Raw genomic sequence first — 18,429 nt, 5'->3', positions numbered from 1 at the left:
ATCAACTCACCTGTCTAACACAAAAGCAAATGGAACGCTCTACAGGAAATTATAAAAAGTGTTTCTCTTTGCTCTGATTTTTAGATACAGATAAAGTTTATCAAGTGAATTTTAGAGCAAGACAGATATAAATCCTGGACTCTTAAAAAAAAAGGAATTTGAGATGAAGCTTTCAATTGCAAGTTAGTCATGGTAATAATTAGGTCATCTAACAAAGAAATAAAAAGATTAACCAGGACAAAACAAGAGTGTATAAATTGTACTTTACTTTTTCAAAGATACATATTTTTAAAAATTCTAATGTTAAAAGATCAAGTTTAATCAATTTGGATCAGTTTTTAATGATATGGAGGAGCCATATTAAAGAAAATAAATGTGCTTGCTAAGATTATAATACAGTTTGATAGTAGTAGGACAGTCAAAATGTTGTATGCTGGATAACCTGTATTTGATTTCTTTGTGGGTGAAGAAGTTCTAGAAACAGCGTGGATTTTGGTTTTTAAGTAAAGTTGATAAAAGATGTAATCTATTTTGTATCAGAAAAAAATAAAAATGAAAGCCACGCAGTTACCACTTTCCCTATACCTTTCTACCAGCATTTTATTTAAGGAAATTTTCCTGAGTTTAAATTTTCCAGTAGATTTCTGTGAGTTATTTCATTTCAGATTTTTTTTTTCAGACAGAATGAGCTTTGTGGCAGCTTTCTTTCTTGTCAGCGCTGCCTAGAAAGACTCAAGTTTTGTGATTTTAGATGTCTCTTTCATTTCATGCTTCCAAAATTATTGCAGGGATGTTTTTGGAGATACACATTCTGAAAACATTGACATCACTGCTAAACCATAATTTCTAAGTAGCTGTGGCTTCTGACTGATATCTTTATTCACCCTTGAAAAAATATATTAACTACAGTAATTTATCTCTATGAAAGAAGCTACACCAAAGACACTAGTAAATTGAGTCACAGTCACACTCAAGTCATAAAATAGTAGATCCATTAAAGATACCCAAGTCTCTTTATCCTTAACATTCTAATTATTCTTCCTTAAAGTTTCTCTGCAATGCTACATAGTTCTAAGGCTGTGGCATGGTGTTTAGCTGGAAATTTTTACTGAGACAGACAATGCTTAAATATTTACATTCTAACAACCTGAAATTATCCTTGGTTGCTTTCAGGAGCAAGAACTGGCCCTGAAAGGCAGAGCAGGGTAGGAGCAAAAGCAGAGAGTTGGTTAAGGAAATCTCTTTCCAGACTAGGTCCTCAAGAGGACTAATATACAGAGGAAGCATAAAAATGTTTTTTTTTCCATTATTCAGAGGTTTCATTTACATACAGAAGCACCCATGTGTTTAATGTGAAGTAGACCAAACATCTACATGATTTACTGTTTGTTTGTTTTTTTTTAAAGAAAACTGGTTATTTAGATATTCTTTCCTTTAAAGTCTTGTAGCTATCTTACTTTTACAAACCCTTTTGATTGGTGGATGTAACTCATTGCTTTAGATTTGGGTGGTCTCATGCTGTTCTCACCTCTCTCTCCATCCTTGATTAAGTCTCCTTTTGACCCCACATATACCCTTCGTCTGGATCAGAACCAGGACTACCTACCCATAGACCCCCATCCACCTCAGACAAGGCCAGTTCTCCTGTTTGAATAGATTCACAAAGTTTGGGTACTTATGGAGTAGTTCTCTGGACACAACAGCTTTACTCTAATACTTCTTCATAGTGAAAACATATTGGTAATGATCAGAGAGTCACTAAGACACAATTTACCTAAGTTGGCTTTTTAGATTTAAATGAGACCTGCCTTTCCACTTACAATTAATACAATTTATGTAAGTTGACTTTTTAGACTTAAATGAAACCTGCCTTTCCACTGATAGTTAGAATGATCTGGGCGAGTACTTTGGGATAATGTTTTGTATATGTTAGTGTGTGTGTATTCTGTACCATAAGAAGGAACACAATTTTATTCAAACTCCTGGCCTGCCCTAACATGGTCTATGAGTAGAATAAAGTTCTCAGAAACCCAAGACATTATTAATCTTGTCATTTACACAAGGTGATAAGTCCTTTCATTTTTAAGTAGGCCCTTGACAGCTGGTATTTAGTAAGTAGAATAAGAGAAGTCTGCTGTTCACTCTGAATAAAAAGAAATGTGTCGATAAGAGATTATCTAATGCCTGATGTATATTTTGAAGAAATGAGTTACAGAAGAATGAGTGCCCCTCAGAGAATACAAAGTCAGAATTCACTTAAGGATTCTGCCAGCTCCCTTGTGGTTAATGAACGGCAACAAGACTCTACAGTGTTTTCAGTTGGAACAGGCATTGTTCTCATTTGTGCTTTACCTTATAAAGTTTTAACTGCTTCCAGGACAATCATAGCTGATGTGGCACCCCGCGTTCACTCTCCTTAGGTCCACGTGAATGATTATATCAGACTGCTGTGACACTAGAACAGCATTTTATTGTGAGCTTATTATGGGCTCAATTATTTTCTTTGGATTTTACTATGAAAAAAATCGACTTTCCTGCATCATTCAATTAGTAAAATTTGTGCAAAACAGCAAGGTAGGCTAGCTATGTATACTGCAAAAATGTAGTTTGTTACCCTCTTTACACTTTTTAAAAATGTTTGTGTCTACTGTCAGGTAATTTGTTAATTTGCTCTTCCTTTACAAGGGTATCTGTCCACATTTTGTACGACTTCTTTTGATGTTAAAGTTATTATTGGCTTTGGGCATTTTCTTTGCTTTGCTTTTAAGTCAAGTTCCACTTTTATACCAAAGTTATGCTCTGCTGTTTTAAGATGAATGCCAGCTGGCAATACCCAGAGACTGGCTTTGTGAACAGTGCCTAAGCTGACTTTGGGGGGATGTTGTCTGGCTGACAAGTTACTTCCTTCACCTGAAGATGAAACTCTTTCAAACATAGTTTGCCATTTGATTTTTACATCATAAAACAAACCTCACCTCATCCCCTGCCCCTAATGAAGTTTCCTTCATGTAACAATACCTAGGATGCAACACTGACATAACACTAGGATTTTTGTTAAGATTCACAAACTGCATAAATTGAAAGAGAGGGTGACCTGAAGTATTAAGTGTACACTTTAAGTAATTAGTGTTTGCATGTATATATCACCTTTCATTCAGGAAGATCACAAAGCATCACATCCATAATAGACTATAGTTATTTCTGGGAGGGCATATAAAAGTCATAAGAATGCTTTACAAGCCATGAAGGAGGATAATGTTTTGGTCAAGGACACAAGAGAAGCCTCCAGCCAAGTAAAACACCAAAGATGATCTTTTTTAGCTTCTTTGTAATGTAATGATGGAACTCTTCCCAAAGGTTTGGAAACCATTCACAATGATCATCAGTTTTTATACAGTCAGATGAAATGACCACATTAAAGACAGGTGGCTAATGGATATTTTTGGGGGGTCTGTAGAGAGACCCTCAGAGGTTATTTAAGGAGACATCTTGCAAGGCTTTCAGGCTGGGTACACTGTAAGCTTCGTGTATAATAATGTGCATCTTTATCAATTGCCCTATTTATGCAAACTAGAACTAACAATTCTCTCTCTGTTTTGTTTCATTCAATAAGTTATACTTGGTTTTCTCTTCATGTTACTGACAAAGAGATAAAGATGTGGAGAAGAAAAAATTTCCCCACCAAAAATATCTTGGTCTCGTGGAGTCATATTTTTCATTTAGGAAGTGGATATAGCAAGGCAGTACTTGATCATTTTCAATTAATATTTTCTTGTCTTTAGACTGTGACCCTGAAGACAAATATGGGATACTTCTTCTTTGGAGAAACTAAGGGTGATTTTCTTTGGCAATGCTTAGCCATGATAAAGCTTCCATAGTGTTGGACAAATTTAAGTTCTGTCATCCATCTCTGCTGAAGACACTTCTCTTTACCTCTTGTTAATTAGGCTCAGAATGTATAATAGGATCCTTCCTCCAGATACTCCTATTAAACTTTATGTCATTCCTGAATTGGAGTTTCCCACATTACTATGGATAGATCAGGGTCCAGACTATGTTTCCTATTGCATATATTGTATCTGTAGACTTGATGCCACCTCTCTGCAGTACCAAGACTGACAGATATGTCCATATGAAATGCTAACTTTGTTCAAACATGCAAACAGCTACCTACCTCCTCTCCTACCCACCCTCCAATTGCTGAAGTTCCATTCAGCTTTTCCTTGTCTTCAGACTAGTAAATTGAATGAAGGTATAGAAAATAAAGCATTTAGGTCAAATGTTGGGAGCTGGAAGAGGAAGAAATCAACTGTTAACTTCAAAGTGAAAAGACACCAATAGCCAGAAAAGGTTTTCTCTCAGTCCAGATTTTGCTGGGAGTACATTTCTCTATTATTTCGATTATTACAACTTCCTGCATAGGTTGAAGGTCATTCATAATTCATGCTTCTGTCATTTTTAGACATGCCAAATGCATTCTATTAAGCATAAATAAAACTTCCAGTGTTTGATCAGGAAAAATAAACGGAGATTCATAACAATAAAGCCTTGTTCATCTTTTTAAAAGTAAATGTGTTTTCCTTCTTTCTTATTTTCCCCCTTGTGTGCAGAACTTTTCTGTCTCAACAATACAAACATAATACTTCAAATCAATCCACAGATAAAGAATCTGACAGATTCCAGATTTTTTTTCTCTAGTATAATAAACAAGACCCACCTGATTACCATTTGAAAAAACTAATGATCGAGGATTTGGTTGAACGCAGTCCTTCAAAGTATAAAATAGAGTTAGACTGAAAGTCTTTTATGGCATATTAACTTTCCTATCAAAGTGCTTATGAGTGTCTATGCCTGCTTTACTGCTGTCATCTTGGACTTAACCAAATAAAATGAGTAATGATATATGATTAATTCTAATTCCAAGTATATATAATATAAATTTTATAAAACATAATATACAATTACATATAACTTGTATGATTAATAAGAATTAATCATGTGCCATGACGCATTCATTCTTATTATATATAATTATATATATGAGATTGCTAATATGCAAATTTAAAAATTTCTCCAAAACATATACTTTGCCATATTTATGTCAAATTATAAAATATGTAATATATCTAAGCACATTTATATTTATAAATAACACCACATGAAAATGTACAGTTTGGAAGTCTAAATTTGCTAAGTCAATTTCATATCACCACTGTCTTTTATACTTAGCATTGTATTAGCTGAATGGATATTCTCTTTGCATTTGGAGCTGCTTTCAGGGTTTGATTAAAATAAATTAATTATAATAATTCTGTTTAGGGCATTTAATTTCTATATACATGTATAATATTATAATTATGCCTTAAGCTGTGGGTTTTACCAGTGGTAAAACTGAACAATTTTGGATTTCTAGTTTTACTTTTCAACTATTTGAATCATTTAGAATTTTAAATAAACATTTAGAAATTTCACTAGTGTGCTATTTGAACAAATTTTAAAAATAAAAGAACATGAAGAAATCTGTTACTAAAACATTTACTATAAAAACTTATCCTTATAAATTGAGGTATCCAGAGATCCAAATATAATATTCATACTTACAAAGGTATAAATATTGCTTTATATAAAAATAAAGAGTCTAGCAAGATACTGGGAAAATTTAATTTTTTATGTGATAAAATGAAAAAACCATCTCAACTGGCAAAAATTTCAGATGTATGGGAGTTAGGTTACTTCATAACATGTTGTGCTTCTGGATTTTGGTATTAGCTACCAAATAGAAAGTTTTGGAGGAGTTAACACGGTTTTAAAATATTTATTATGACTTTTTTAAAAAATGGAATTTCCATATAATCTATTTTCTTAAACTATAAGGCCCCATTCTTCTTATCTTTCACCTTATATTGGGAAGAATTGAGTTTTTCCTTCTCATAGAACATTCTGAGAGAGAGAGCAAAAATAACAAATGAACAACCTTTTCATATTAATTCAAAATTTTCTAAGTGTTGAAGATTTTTGAGCCTCTCTTTATTTGTTGGGGGTATATTCATTACAAAATTTCAGATCCAAGATATTTTTATTTTGAATCCTGAGAACTTTTTACATAAAACCCTGATAGGAGAGGAGACCCATTATTAACTCTTTTATGGAACTTAACAGATTAATTGACTCTCTTCCATTTTTCTCCAACACAAAAATGAGAGAGTTATATTAGTAGTGTCTCTGCTTCTGGCACATAACACAGATGGTATGTAATTCACTGGACAGCAGTATAGTCGAGATTTTGGGAATACAGTGATTTTAAAGACATTATAACTCTATTTTATAAGCATGGTCAAACATACTATATACAAATATGTGAGAAAATCTATGTAAATCACTTCCTTGTTGCATTTTTATTTGCTGAAAGATCTATTTTATAACATAAAAGTATATTTTCTGAAAGGCCTGATTCCTCTAAGATGACATCCCATTATTTCCCCACTATATTGTTTCAGGGCTACAAATTGTCATTTTGTTTTGGTTTAAATTACTCCTGTCACTTCTCAAATGCCTGCTGGCATAGCATTAATGTTATTAGAAAGTAAATTAAATTTATATGTAGACATCCCTAGATTCAAGGATTCAAATTATACTTTTGGGCCATTGTAATTAGCAGAGGAAAACAATGTTGCTTAAGTGTCTCTAAAACCCTAAGGGATGAGAGGTAATGAAGATCAGGTGGTAGAAACACCTTCAGAAAAGGACTAGATTGGTAAGGGTGTGGCAAATGGAACTTCGAGGGACATTCTTATGGCTATATGGGGAAGCATGCCCAGAATCTGCCCTCATTATATCTGGCGCTTGCCAGTTCTTTTCAAACCTCAGTTTCATGAGCACCATAAAAACTCACTTAAAATTGAAAAGAACACCCTGAAGTTAAAATCCACTTTGCTTTTCTTTGCCTTTCATGGCTTGGAATGTCACCTTTTACCTCCAGTAAATAAAGCCAACATCAACACTCTTCCGTGTCTTTTATTTTTTATGCACTCAATATTCTTCACATGACAATCTGGACTCTTAAAGGGAAATTACAGTAGTGATCTATGTCTTGGCAAAGAGAATTGTCTTTATAATATACAGTTACAGTGTATCCATCAATTTCTTTTGTTTCTTAGACTGTTCACATTGGATTGAGTAAATCTAAAATGGAATTAAAAGAGACATGATTAATAGTGGACTACAAAGAAATAATGATATCATAATACTCTCTTAAAATGACCTGACATGTGTGTCTAAGTAGTATTCCCCAACAGAGACAATTGCACTGTTTTACTGTCTTGTAGGGTATTGTCTCTTTAACCTCACTATTTCCGAGAAGCCACCGAAAAGTTCTAATATGTCACAATTCAAATGTCAACATGTTGTTGGAAAGGAAGCTAATAAGTTAAACCTTTGAGAGATGCCAAAAAAAGAGGTGATTCAAACTGTTGAGAGAAGTCCATTGTTTTCTAAGGGGAAATAGAACTCCAGAATGAAATAGGGTACTTATAAGTATTTAACTGGAAAGTTTAGGGGAAAAAAGCAAACTCACACATTATTTTATTATTATTTTAAATCTGGTAATCTTTAAAAAGAACTGTTATCAGTGTACTTCCAAGGACAAGAAAATGTGAACAGCTAGGGTTAATAGGATACAAAGTGCAAATAAACTATTTTTTTATAGAAACGGCACGTAACGAGGAGTAATTTTCCCAAGATAGTCTGGATTCTATCTGTGGACAAATACAAAGAATCTTAGGTTATATTATAACATATTATAGCAACATTTTATGTTTAGCATTGTTTTCTATAAACCAGCTTCAGGTGGTTCAACTACTATTGAATGAAAAAAATTATTTTATTTTGACAGGAAAGAAGCTAAGCAGAAAATACTCCTCATTAAGTTATTTTTCAAATTTAGCACAATTTTGTGCTCTGGTCTTGTTATAGAAAAATAAACAATTGGACTTTAGAGCCACCTACTGGAATAAAGAGGCACGTACAAAGTCCTCATCTTTCCAAAATACAAATAGATAAATAAAATTAAAGTATGAGCATTTCTGCTGATCTTATATAAGAGTATATTCTTAGAATATGATGGTGGTTGTTGTGTTGTTGTTTTGGTTGTGTGTGTGTGTGTGTATGTGCGTTGCTCAGACATTTAGAATCTGGACTTTTTTGGCTTAATAAGATTGATTCTGGGCTGGGCGCAGTGGCTCACTTGTAATCCTAGGACTTTGAGAGGCCTAGATGGGCAGATTGCTTGAGCCCAGGAGTTTGAGACCAGCCAGGGTAACACAGTGAAATCCCATCTCTACCAAAAAATACAAAAAATTAGCTGGGTGTGGTGTTGCATGCTGTAGTCTCAGCTACTCAGGTGGCTGAGGTAGTAGGATCACCAGAGCCCAGGGAGGTTGAGGCTGCCGTGAGCTGTGATTATGCCACTATACCCCAGCCTGGGCAACAGAATGAGACCCTGTCTCAAAAAAAAAAAAAAAAAAAAAAAAAAAAAAAAAAAGAGATTGATTCTGTTTGTGGACATTCTTAGGAAGATTGGGAGAAAAGACTCATTGGCACTGTTAGAGAGAAGAATATATGAGGCAAAGGAATAATTTCCTTCCCAGAATACTGTAGGGTTTTGCAAAGATACTGTGGTATAATATAATTGGTCTCATTTTCACCAGTTAATCGTAGAACTTCATTCTTTCTTCTAAAACCTCTGTCTGATTATGGGGGATTGTTTAATAAATAACCTTAGAATGAAATGAAAAACTAATGACATTTTTATGGTAGAATGAATAAACATCTAAAGATTTTCATGCTTAAAAGCTTTTCTAAATGAAAGAAAAAAAAAAAAAAAAAAAACCTGGTGCCTAGACACGTAAGTTGGACAATGACTTGCCTAAGTCACCAAGCTGCTTAGGGGAAAGGCAGCGGCTCTTGGAAATTTCAGGTCAGGGTTCTTTCCACACTTGTTCCACTGCTTTTCAGTCAGTCGTTAACAGATTTATTAAATGCTTCCTCTCCTCAGCACTTTGCTAGAAAGCAAGGGGAATAAGCACCACCCCCATCACCCCGATAAATGAATCAATAAAACTCATAATGCCTACTTTCAAAGAGAGAGAATCAGGAGCTGGGCCTGAGGGCAGGACCCGGGTATGGGAGCACCCTTCTGACTGGTGAGAGAGGGGTTAAGTTTTGAAAAACGAAATACTGTCCTTTGTTGTCATGATCCTTTATGTCATGTCCTTTCAACCTATTACCTTCCAAACACATTGTTGAGAAGGTGCTACTTTTGCAAACTTGCTTAAGTGGGGAAGGTGCAAGGTAAGCTAGGCTACTGCTGGAGAATTCCAGGCAGGATTCAACTCTGTGAGTACGTGTGGTTTGCTAGGATGCTTTGAGGATTCAGAGAAGGGAAAGTTCTTCGTTAAACATTACACAGGATATATGTGATGCAGCTAGCCTTGCATTAAGAAAATTTGATTTGTGAAGCAGGATTTGGAAAAGATTTGTGAACTGGCTTGAGAGTCACGGCTTTCCATTTGTCACCAGAGGGCTGGTTTTCAGTATATAAAACAGGAAATCACACTTCTTTTGATAAAAAATAAAAAGATGTTTGTTAAGGCGTTTGTACAGGTATCTTAGTGTATATCTTGCCCTTTGTTAATATATATACATCTCTCTCTTTCCTGATTCCATCCGCCTTTATTTTGTCTTTAAAGATATTCTATAGAGTAGTTGCAGACATTGCGCCGGGAGAGGAGCTTCTGCTGTTCATGAAGAGCGAAGACTATCCCCATGAAACTATGGCGCCGGATATCCACGGTTAGTACCACTCACGCCACCCTCCTCATCACCTTATCATTGCGACTATAAAGTAGCATCGAAAGCGTCCATTGCTCCTGGTGTTTGTTCGTTTCCCTGGCTTTTCAATGTCAGTTTTAACAAGTTCCTTCTCTTGAAGCAGCTATTTTCTTGGTTTGACATCTGGCCACTATTACAGTGAAGCTGAAGTAAGCAGAGGTCTTCCTTAAAGTGGAGGTCAAAGGAATTTTGAGTATTTGCACAGAACCTAACCTAGTTAAGCCTTTTGTCAATGCATTAGTTTATGGTGAGAATCCTTTCACTGTGTAAGGGGTCTTTCAGGGAGCTTGATTTTGAGCCTTCCTAAATCAAGGGGATATTTCTGTCATCTAATGTTCTATTACTGGGAAAAGTGTTTCTACTGCAGGAAAATCTTAGCCAATATGACCATATGGGAGGGGTGTCAGGGAAGGGGCCTTGGGAAAAATGTATAGATGAAGAAATTATAGAGGCAGAGGAATTTTTATTTGCCAGAGGCCTATTCTAAATCAAAAGATAATAAAAAATAATGATAATCAGTAGTGATACATGTTTAGGTCAGATAAAGAGAAAATTTTGCTTGTATTGATTTGTATCATTGAGATGGAAATTTAATATATATTTTTCTTCTTCCTCTTTTTGTGCCCTAGTATAATGTGATTTGGTTCAACATAATCTAGTGGCATCTTCAGAATATTTTGTAGTTGGAAGGTCTATTGGGAAGGATTACCCATTCCAACCTACCATAGAGTCAGGGATCACCACCCTTCATCCTTTTAGCATCCCAGATGGGAAAATCTCAGCTTTTGCTTTTACATCTCCAGGAAGCTGCCACTCTTGGCGGGTTCTCTTTACTTGAACAATTTTTCCTTTGGACTGCATTCTGCCTGTTTGTAGGTTATACAAGAGTAGTTGTATTTGCAGGGTGAGGGGGAGGGCTGGCGGTGGGGGCGGGGGGCGCTTTTGGTACTCATTTTCCTCTTAGCAACTCTGACATGCAAATAGCTTTAGAAACCTAGAGTTCCCAATTAGCCTGGTAGAGTTTGAGCCTGAAGAGGGTGTCTGGCCCAATGGGAAACGGCTCTTTGGCAGCAAGGAGTTCTTAGATGATGAAGAACTGCAATCTGGGCTTTCTCTGGTGCAATGAACATTTCATCTGTAAATGTTAGACCTAAAAAGGTTTTCAAACAATTATTTTTATTTAATATTAATGATTAGGTTAATACTCCAAAAGTTCTAAATAGAAGTGACTATTCTTTTAGGGCTGCCATTCATAAATTACTTTCCTTTACAACACTCTTGAACCCATCAGTTGCTTCTTGTTTTCAATGTATCATGTTTACATCCATACATATACTACGTGTGTTACATATAATTCTTATAATATTTAAATGATGATTTGTATTTTATACTTCTAGGATTCAACTCTTCCTAGGAAAGAAAATAAAGCACATGTATTGCACACCTACTATATGATAGATATTATATACTCTCTCTATATTGTCTCATTTACTCTTTTATGCATAGAACCTGTGGGAAAGAAATTATATCCATTTTACATATAGGGAAATTGAACCTAATTAAGGCTAAGTAAATTGTCCAAGAATGCATGGCTAGTAAGTGGTGGGGTTAGCATTCAACCCAAGATCTTTGCTGTCTCTGATACCTAGGCTTTTTCCATGCATTATGTGGCCTAGAGATTCCGTTTGTGTTCGGACTCCTGGCTGAGGTCCTAAATATAGATCTTAAACATATGAATAGTATTACAGACTATACGAAATGTTTCTCCTAACCAGCTAATGTCATTGAGAATCCTGTCTTTAGAGCCAAGTTGATTTTTTTGGAACACCTCCCTCTCCCCACCCTTTAAATCCAAAGACAAACTGTTGAATCCACATGGTAATTTCTTTACCTTTCTGTTACCACTGTTACTGGTTTAGTTTAAACTAAACCAGCATCTTATGTGGATTTCTGCAGCAGTGTCTCTCTTGGTCTCTCTGCTTGACTTCTCATGCTGAAACTGGGGAAAAGTCTTCTAAAAACCAAGTCCGAATATATCCCTGCTTTCCAACTTTCAATGGCTGTTTTCCTTCTTAGCATAGACTTACAAAGCCCCTGGTGAGCTGCACCCCCTCCAGCTTCATTTTCCACTCCTCCCTTATGTGTGCTCTGTGAACCTACCATACTTTACTACAGCTCTACCTTTCTGTGGATGTGCCATGTGCTTTTTTGCCTCCATCTCTTCCCATTTCCCGAAATGTGCCCCCTCCTTCCACTTCACCTGGCTGATTCTTACTCATTACAGAGCCTTTTCTGAACCTTTTCCCTAGATTTGATGGATTAGTCCTATTTCTGTAGGCTCCTAGAAAAATATAGGACCTTTAGGTCCTATGCTTTCATCTGCCATAAAATATATCACAGTCTGTTTGTTCATATGTATATCCCCTTAAATTTCTTACATATTCATTCCCTAGCAAAATGCCTAACATTTGGTAGGTGACTAAAGTATTCCCCCCAAAACATTCAGTCAATGAACAATTGAAGAGTAACATCTTCCTTGGTCATAGGTCTATAAAAGAGGGATTATGTGTCATATTGTTTGCCGTGGGTATTTTTTAGCAGTGTGAGCTGTTTTCAAGACTTCTGTGATTGTATCTGTGTGATCTGTGCAGCATGTGGCATTATGAGTGGGCTGAAAGCTATTCAAAAGGCAAAAATAGAAACAATGCCATCACTATCTGACATTTTATAACCTTGTTATCTCTACACCCCACTACTACCATTTATTTATCTTATTGATTTAAAGTGCAAATTAATGATATGTTTGCTATTTAACAAAGCTATGCCAATTAGCACTGACCCTGGGGTAACATAAATTAGCCTAGAAGGGTACTAAAAACATCCTGTGTCCCATTATTAGTGATGATGAATGTTAAACTATTTCCAAGTTTGCTGACATTAACCAGGCTTAAGCATGGCTCAGATAGGGACTCTGTGTCCCATGTTCTTTCCAGATAATATGGCACTGGCATAATAAGAAGTGTATGGAATAGAAATGGTTTCAAAACCTTACATAGCCACATAGCTCTATACTCCCTGACTGTTTACATTTGACTTCTCTGAACCTGAAATCCTCATCTGAAAACTAGGATAAAAATCTGACCTACAATTCCTCATAATCAGGTTTTAAGGAATGTCAGTAATCCACGTACAGGGTTGAGAAAATATATGATGCTCAGTAAGTCGTATTTATTATTTTTAGTATTCTCTGGACCTGAAAAGGTTTAGTCAAAAAGTTCTACTGATCAGGAGGATATACTCTAGTCACATCCATTGCTTATGTTATTGTTCCAGTCTCTGTCCTGCGTTCTTCACATATGATATTTCTAATCCACATTAAAATTGACATGATAGAAATGACAATCAAATAAGACCTATTATATCTTGTAAAATTTGGTAAGATTGGCTGGTTTGTGATGGCAATTCCTGACCACCCAATCCTAGTAACACCTGAATTGTTTTCACAGAAGAACGGCAATATCGCTGTGAAGACTGTGACCAGCTCTTTGAATCTAAGGCTGAACTAGCAGATCACCAAAAGTTTCCATGCAGTACTCCTCACTCAGCATTTTCAATGGTCGAAGAGGACTTTCAGCAAAAACTCGAAAGCGAGAATGATCTCCAAGAGATACACACGATCCAGGAGTGTAAGGAATGTGACCAAGTTTTTCCTGATTTGCAAAGGTTAGAAATGGCATGTCGTACCATACAACTTGTGTATTTTTTCTGCAATGTTATGCTGAATTTTGAGGCTTTGTGCAGATGGAAAATTTGGAACTCCAATGAGCTGAACAAATGCACTCGTGACATGTTCAGAAATCATATTTGCCTGGATATTCTCATCTGTAAAACATTTACAGTGAAATTGGAATTAGTTATTTTGATGTCAGATGAAAAATAATGTTATATTATTATTAAGTAGTGTTATTAAAAACTGAAGGCTTAACTTTATAGTAAATTGTGATTTAGAGAAAATATAAAGAGTGCTGGAACAAATTAAAGTAATCATATGTCAAGAAACAATAAAGTTACCCCTAGGAACATTTAGATGATTTTTTAAAGGACTAGATCTGGTATTCACTTAATGACAGGTAAATAATCTTTTGATAGAGCAGTAATTCATGGATTTAATTTCAACACTTGATCTAAGCTGCATATATATAAAAGAATAAGAGAAGCATGTTTGATTTCCCAAAGTGTTGAATTTCCTAAAAGGAAAAAGAGAAACACGATAATGTAGATGAAGTAATTCCTTAACACTTATTTTTAACACAATGGAAATTATATTTCAGTGACATATTAACTTTTTATAGCCTTTTGAATTTTATTCTATAACTTTTTAAAATTGCTGATAACAACACTAGAACCTACTTTTTGAAAAGTATATACTAATTGTACTACAGAATGGTCTTTAAGATCAGAACAGTTTAGAACAGTTAATGGATTTTTTAAATTTGTTTCTACCTAATGATTTTTGCCTTGGTCCACAAATAATTTTAATAATTGTATTCACTATTTTGCTTTTAAATCTGGAAATTATCCTTGAAACTTGTAATCAGAATTTTAAATGAACATCACATTATATTTAAATGGGAATGGTAGTATATCAAATGGCCTTACTCAAGAATGGGAATTACTCAGATTTTGTCTTTGACAGTCCAACTTCAGTTTACTCTTTTGTTTCCTTTCCTTCTTTCCTGGATCCTTTTCTTCCTCTCATTTTCACCTCATGTATTGCCCTACATCCTCTTCTTCTGGTTACGCCTCTTTTAGGAAAGGATTTCATCTAGTAGTTCTTACTTCCTACTAAGAGTGTACAGCAATACTTCTTGGGTGGAGAAAGCCTCTTAATCTGCCTAGCTGTAAGATTAAGCCTGAGTCAACTCTATCTAATGCGGAAACCAACTGTTAGTTCAGTTGATTCAGTCAAACATTTAGTAGAAAACAAAAAGGAAATCTAATTATCTGTCATTGCATGAATTCTCAACATTTATATTTTGGTAGTCCAGCCATATGGATAAAGCATGTCACTATGCAATTGAATGCTAAACCTCCAACTGGTATTTTTGGTTATAAATTATATAATGTAGCCACATTCAGAACCTTTATTTTCTGAATATTTTTTCCTTTATTGAATGCTATGTTGTCACTTTATGCTTTAAATGACAAAAATTACTTTCTGGATATGATCTGTTCTTCTGCTGTCTATTCTTAATGTAAAATCTTGAGAAAAGAATGCAGACAAAAAAATAGGAGCAAGAAAGAAACAAAGGTCGATGTGCAAAACGTGAAAAGAACTGAAAAGAACTCAAAAGGCTGATCAAGGCTCTATAGATTGAGATAAAATTCCATGAAAAGCAGAGAAGTCTCACTGACTGACTGGATTGCTTCTATGTTTATGAAAGCAATGCACATTTACTTTTGTGAAAATGACTTGCTTTTTCGTGCTTTTTATTACTGATTAGCTGGAAGCTAATAATACTATGCAACAATATGGAGTTTCTGCTCGATTAGGAGAAGCAAAGAAGGGAAAATTCCTTTTGCTTTGTTATCTTTTTACCCCTACATGCTCATAATATACTCATAATATACTCTTAAAATTAAAACATATCCTTGGAATTAGGGGGAGGAATAAAACTCAACATATAGGCCAAGCTTTTGCCACAGATTTCAGGGTTTATGATTTGATATATAGCATAGTGGAATATATATCATAAAATGGCTTGCCTGTATGGGTTGCTAGGGACGGAGAGTGAGAATTGCAATCTGTACAGTGATTTTGGAGGATGTCCCTGACTCATTTTAATGTTAACGACAGTTGTTGGTATCTCTGTCTTAACTCTTTTATTAACATTCCACTCTGTAACAAACAGAGGATTACATATTGTAGATAAAGGTAGGGCCTTTCTTATGGCTCCACACACCTGTACTCTCCTAGTACCTTTTGTTCAGAGAGATATCACCACCTGTGATCAGAATAGCACTTCCAACTCAGTTGATTCATGGGGCAGGAAAAATGAGTTCTTGTGCCAGTACGAATAGAGTTGTGGGGAGGAAGCTGAGAAAGAGAAAATGAAGAAATGCATTTCTAATTTACCAAGATATGAGAATGGGCACTTCATTTTCTTAGATATACTCCCACTCACACAGTCTGTATGACCACCGGATAATTTATTCTAGGTGCACAAAGGTCTTAATTGGTACTGAAATTTATAGTATTCATCACACAAAGAAATAAAAGAAAATAAAAGAATGCTTTCATGGTTGGTACTTTTTCTTTTCTAAATAACTTTTTTAATGTGGAGCGCTTCAAATATACACAAAACTAGAGAGGGGATAGGATTTTTAAAATCCCATGTGTTCAGCTTTAATAATTATCACATGAAGCCAATCTTGTCACTATACCTGCTTTGAATTATTTGAAACAAACCCTGGACATTATATCATTTTATTCAAAAATAGTCCAGTATGTGTCTATAGAAAGTAAGGACTCCTTAAAAACGTAAGTTCAATACTACATTAAAAATAATTTCTTAATATTATCAAATATTCAGTAAGAGCACAAATTTCCTCAGTTATCTCATGAAGTTTAGTGTTTTGTTTGAATGAAGATCAAAATAAAGTCCACATATAGCAATTGATCGACAAGTCTGTTATGACTATTTGAATCTAAAGGCTCCCCCAGAAGGCAGTCTCTTTCTCTCTGTGTCTCTCTCTGTCTCTTTGTCTCTGTCTGTCTCTCTCTCCACCACCTTCTTTCTCTTATTACAATTTATTTATAGAAAATTATAGAAGAAACTGAGTTGGATTCTGCTGTTTACATCATTATGGTGTTAACATCTTTCTCTATCTCCTCTAATTTCCTGTAGACTTGTAGTTACATCCCAAGCCTTCGTTGGGATTTATGCTCAGTGTTTCAGCAAGATTTCATTGATGGTGCCATTTATTTCTACCTGAAGTCACATAATGGATTGCCTAGATTCATTAATTCTTTAGGAGCTTCAAAATGAACGTATTCTGACTCTATCATTGTTTCATCATTTATTATCTGGATTAATTTCGCGTAGAGAACCTTCCCTTCATAGCCTATTTGTTTACCCGAAGTGCAGTTTACATAGGAAAAGCAGATATGTACACAAATATTTTCCTTTTATTTACCAGTTTTAGGAATAATGATTTGGCTTTCCTGCAGCTTCCTTGGGAGACCAGTGAGGTTCTGTTTGTGTTTTGAATATCATTATTGATAAAAGAGTTGCTGTTCTTCACTTGCCCCACCTTTGGTCAGTGGGCATCTCTTCAGGTTGGAACCCTAATTTTTTGGACATTATCTATAAATGTCTTGCCTTTTGTCATAACAAGATGTTGAAGGGCCATCTTGTGAATTTCATAGTTCAGATTTGAAATAGGCTATTTTACCACGGAGCTCTGGTTACTTTATTTGGGGGTACTATCCCAGTGTGTTATGTGTGTATGCATTTAATCAATAAAGGTGTTGCAGACACCTTCTATCACAGTAATCCATTATCTATAATACTTGCTTTTCATTATATTCATGCAGCTTTCATATACAAATTTTAGAAAATGGGGGCAAACATTTGAGAAGATAAAACACTTTAAACTTTAAAACAGAGAAACTATGCTTGTGAGAAACTTCTAATCACGTTTTTCTTTTAGGGGACTTAAATATTGCATCCACTTAAAATATCACACACTTTTTTGCTCCCCAATTCTTAGGTTTTATATATTATGTGTGTGTGTGTGTGTGTGTGTATATATACACACACATATATCCATGCATCAGTCCATCCATCCATCTGTCCATCTTTGATTCACTAGAGATTATATACATTAGACAGAATACTTGCCTACATATTTTTAAGCATTTCCTGTTTGAGTGTTTGTGTTTCAGTTAAGTGAGTATTAGCAATACGTGTTGCTGTTAGAATTGTGTAGTGAATCCAAAACTGGACAAATAGCTTGTTGTTTATCATGCTCTTAAATTGGCAGATAATCCTTGCCAGCTGTATCAGATTTATTTTCTAACAACAAGAACACATCTTCATATTGGTGACACAGTCCAGGAGACATAGTCCAGGAAACATAAAATGCACTTCCGTCTGTCACAAGCCTGTTTCTGCTCTTTCCTCCTTCTCAGTTCAACTCCTTTTCCTTCTTATTTCTTTAATTACCAGTTGGATTAGCAATAAAATGATGTTCTGTTTATGAATGCATCCTTTGTCTTTTAAAATCTATTGTTCTCTTAACAGCCTGGAGAAACACATGCTGTCACATACTGAAGAGAGGGAATACAAGTGTGATCAGTGTCCCAAGGCATTTAACTGGAAGTCCAATTTAATTCGCCACCAGATGTCACATGACAGTGGAAAGCACTATGAATGTGAAAACTGTGCCAAGGTACAGTGAATTTGTAGGCTACTTGGCCTCTCTATGTCATCCTGCTCTCTCTTAATCCATCACTTGCTACGATATATAAAAACAAGC

At 35.1% G+C, this 18,429-nt stretch overlaps 1 protein-coding gene across 7 annotated transcripts in view; it reads left to right on the top strand.

Annotated features, from left to right (window-relative positions):
* MECOM (MDS1 and EVI1 complex locus) overlaps positions 1 to 18,429 on the top strand; it is a 302,674-nt gene that overhangs the window by 243,780 nt on the left and 40,465 nt on the right. For all 7 annotated transcript variants that reach the window (XM_063621591.1, XM_063621586.1, XM_063621585.1 and 4 more), the window contains exons 3-5: positions 9,747 to 9,849; positions 13,395 to 13,611; positions 18,195 to 18,342. In XM_063621591.1, coding sequence (XP_063477661.1) covers positions 9,747 to 9,849; positions 13,395 to 13,611; positions 18,195 to 18,342 — 468 coding nt within the window. The remainder of the gene's footprint in view (positions 1 to 9,746; positions 9,850 to 13,394; positions 13,612 to 18,194; positions 18,343 to 18,429) is intronic.

Source organism: Symphalangus syndactylus, chromosome 17 (assembly GCF_028878055.3).
Source record: "Symphalangus syndactylus isolate Jambi chromosome 17, NHGRI_mSymSyn1-v2.1_pri, whole genome shotgun sequence".
NCBI classification, from domain to species: Eukaryota; Metazoa; Chordata; class Mammalia; order Primates; family Hylobatidae; genus Symphalangus; species Symphalangus syndactylus.
This window is presented reverse-complemented; position numbering and strand designations above follow the sequence as displayed.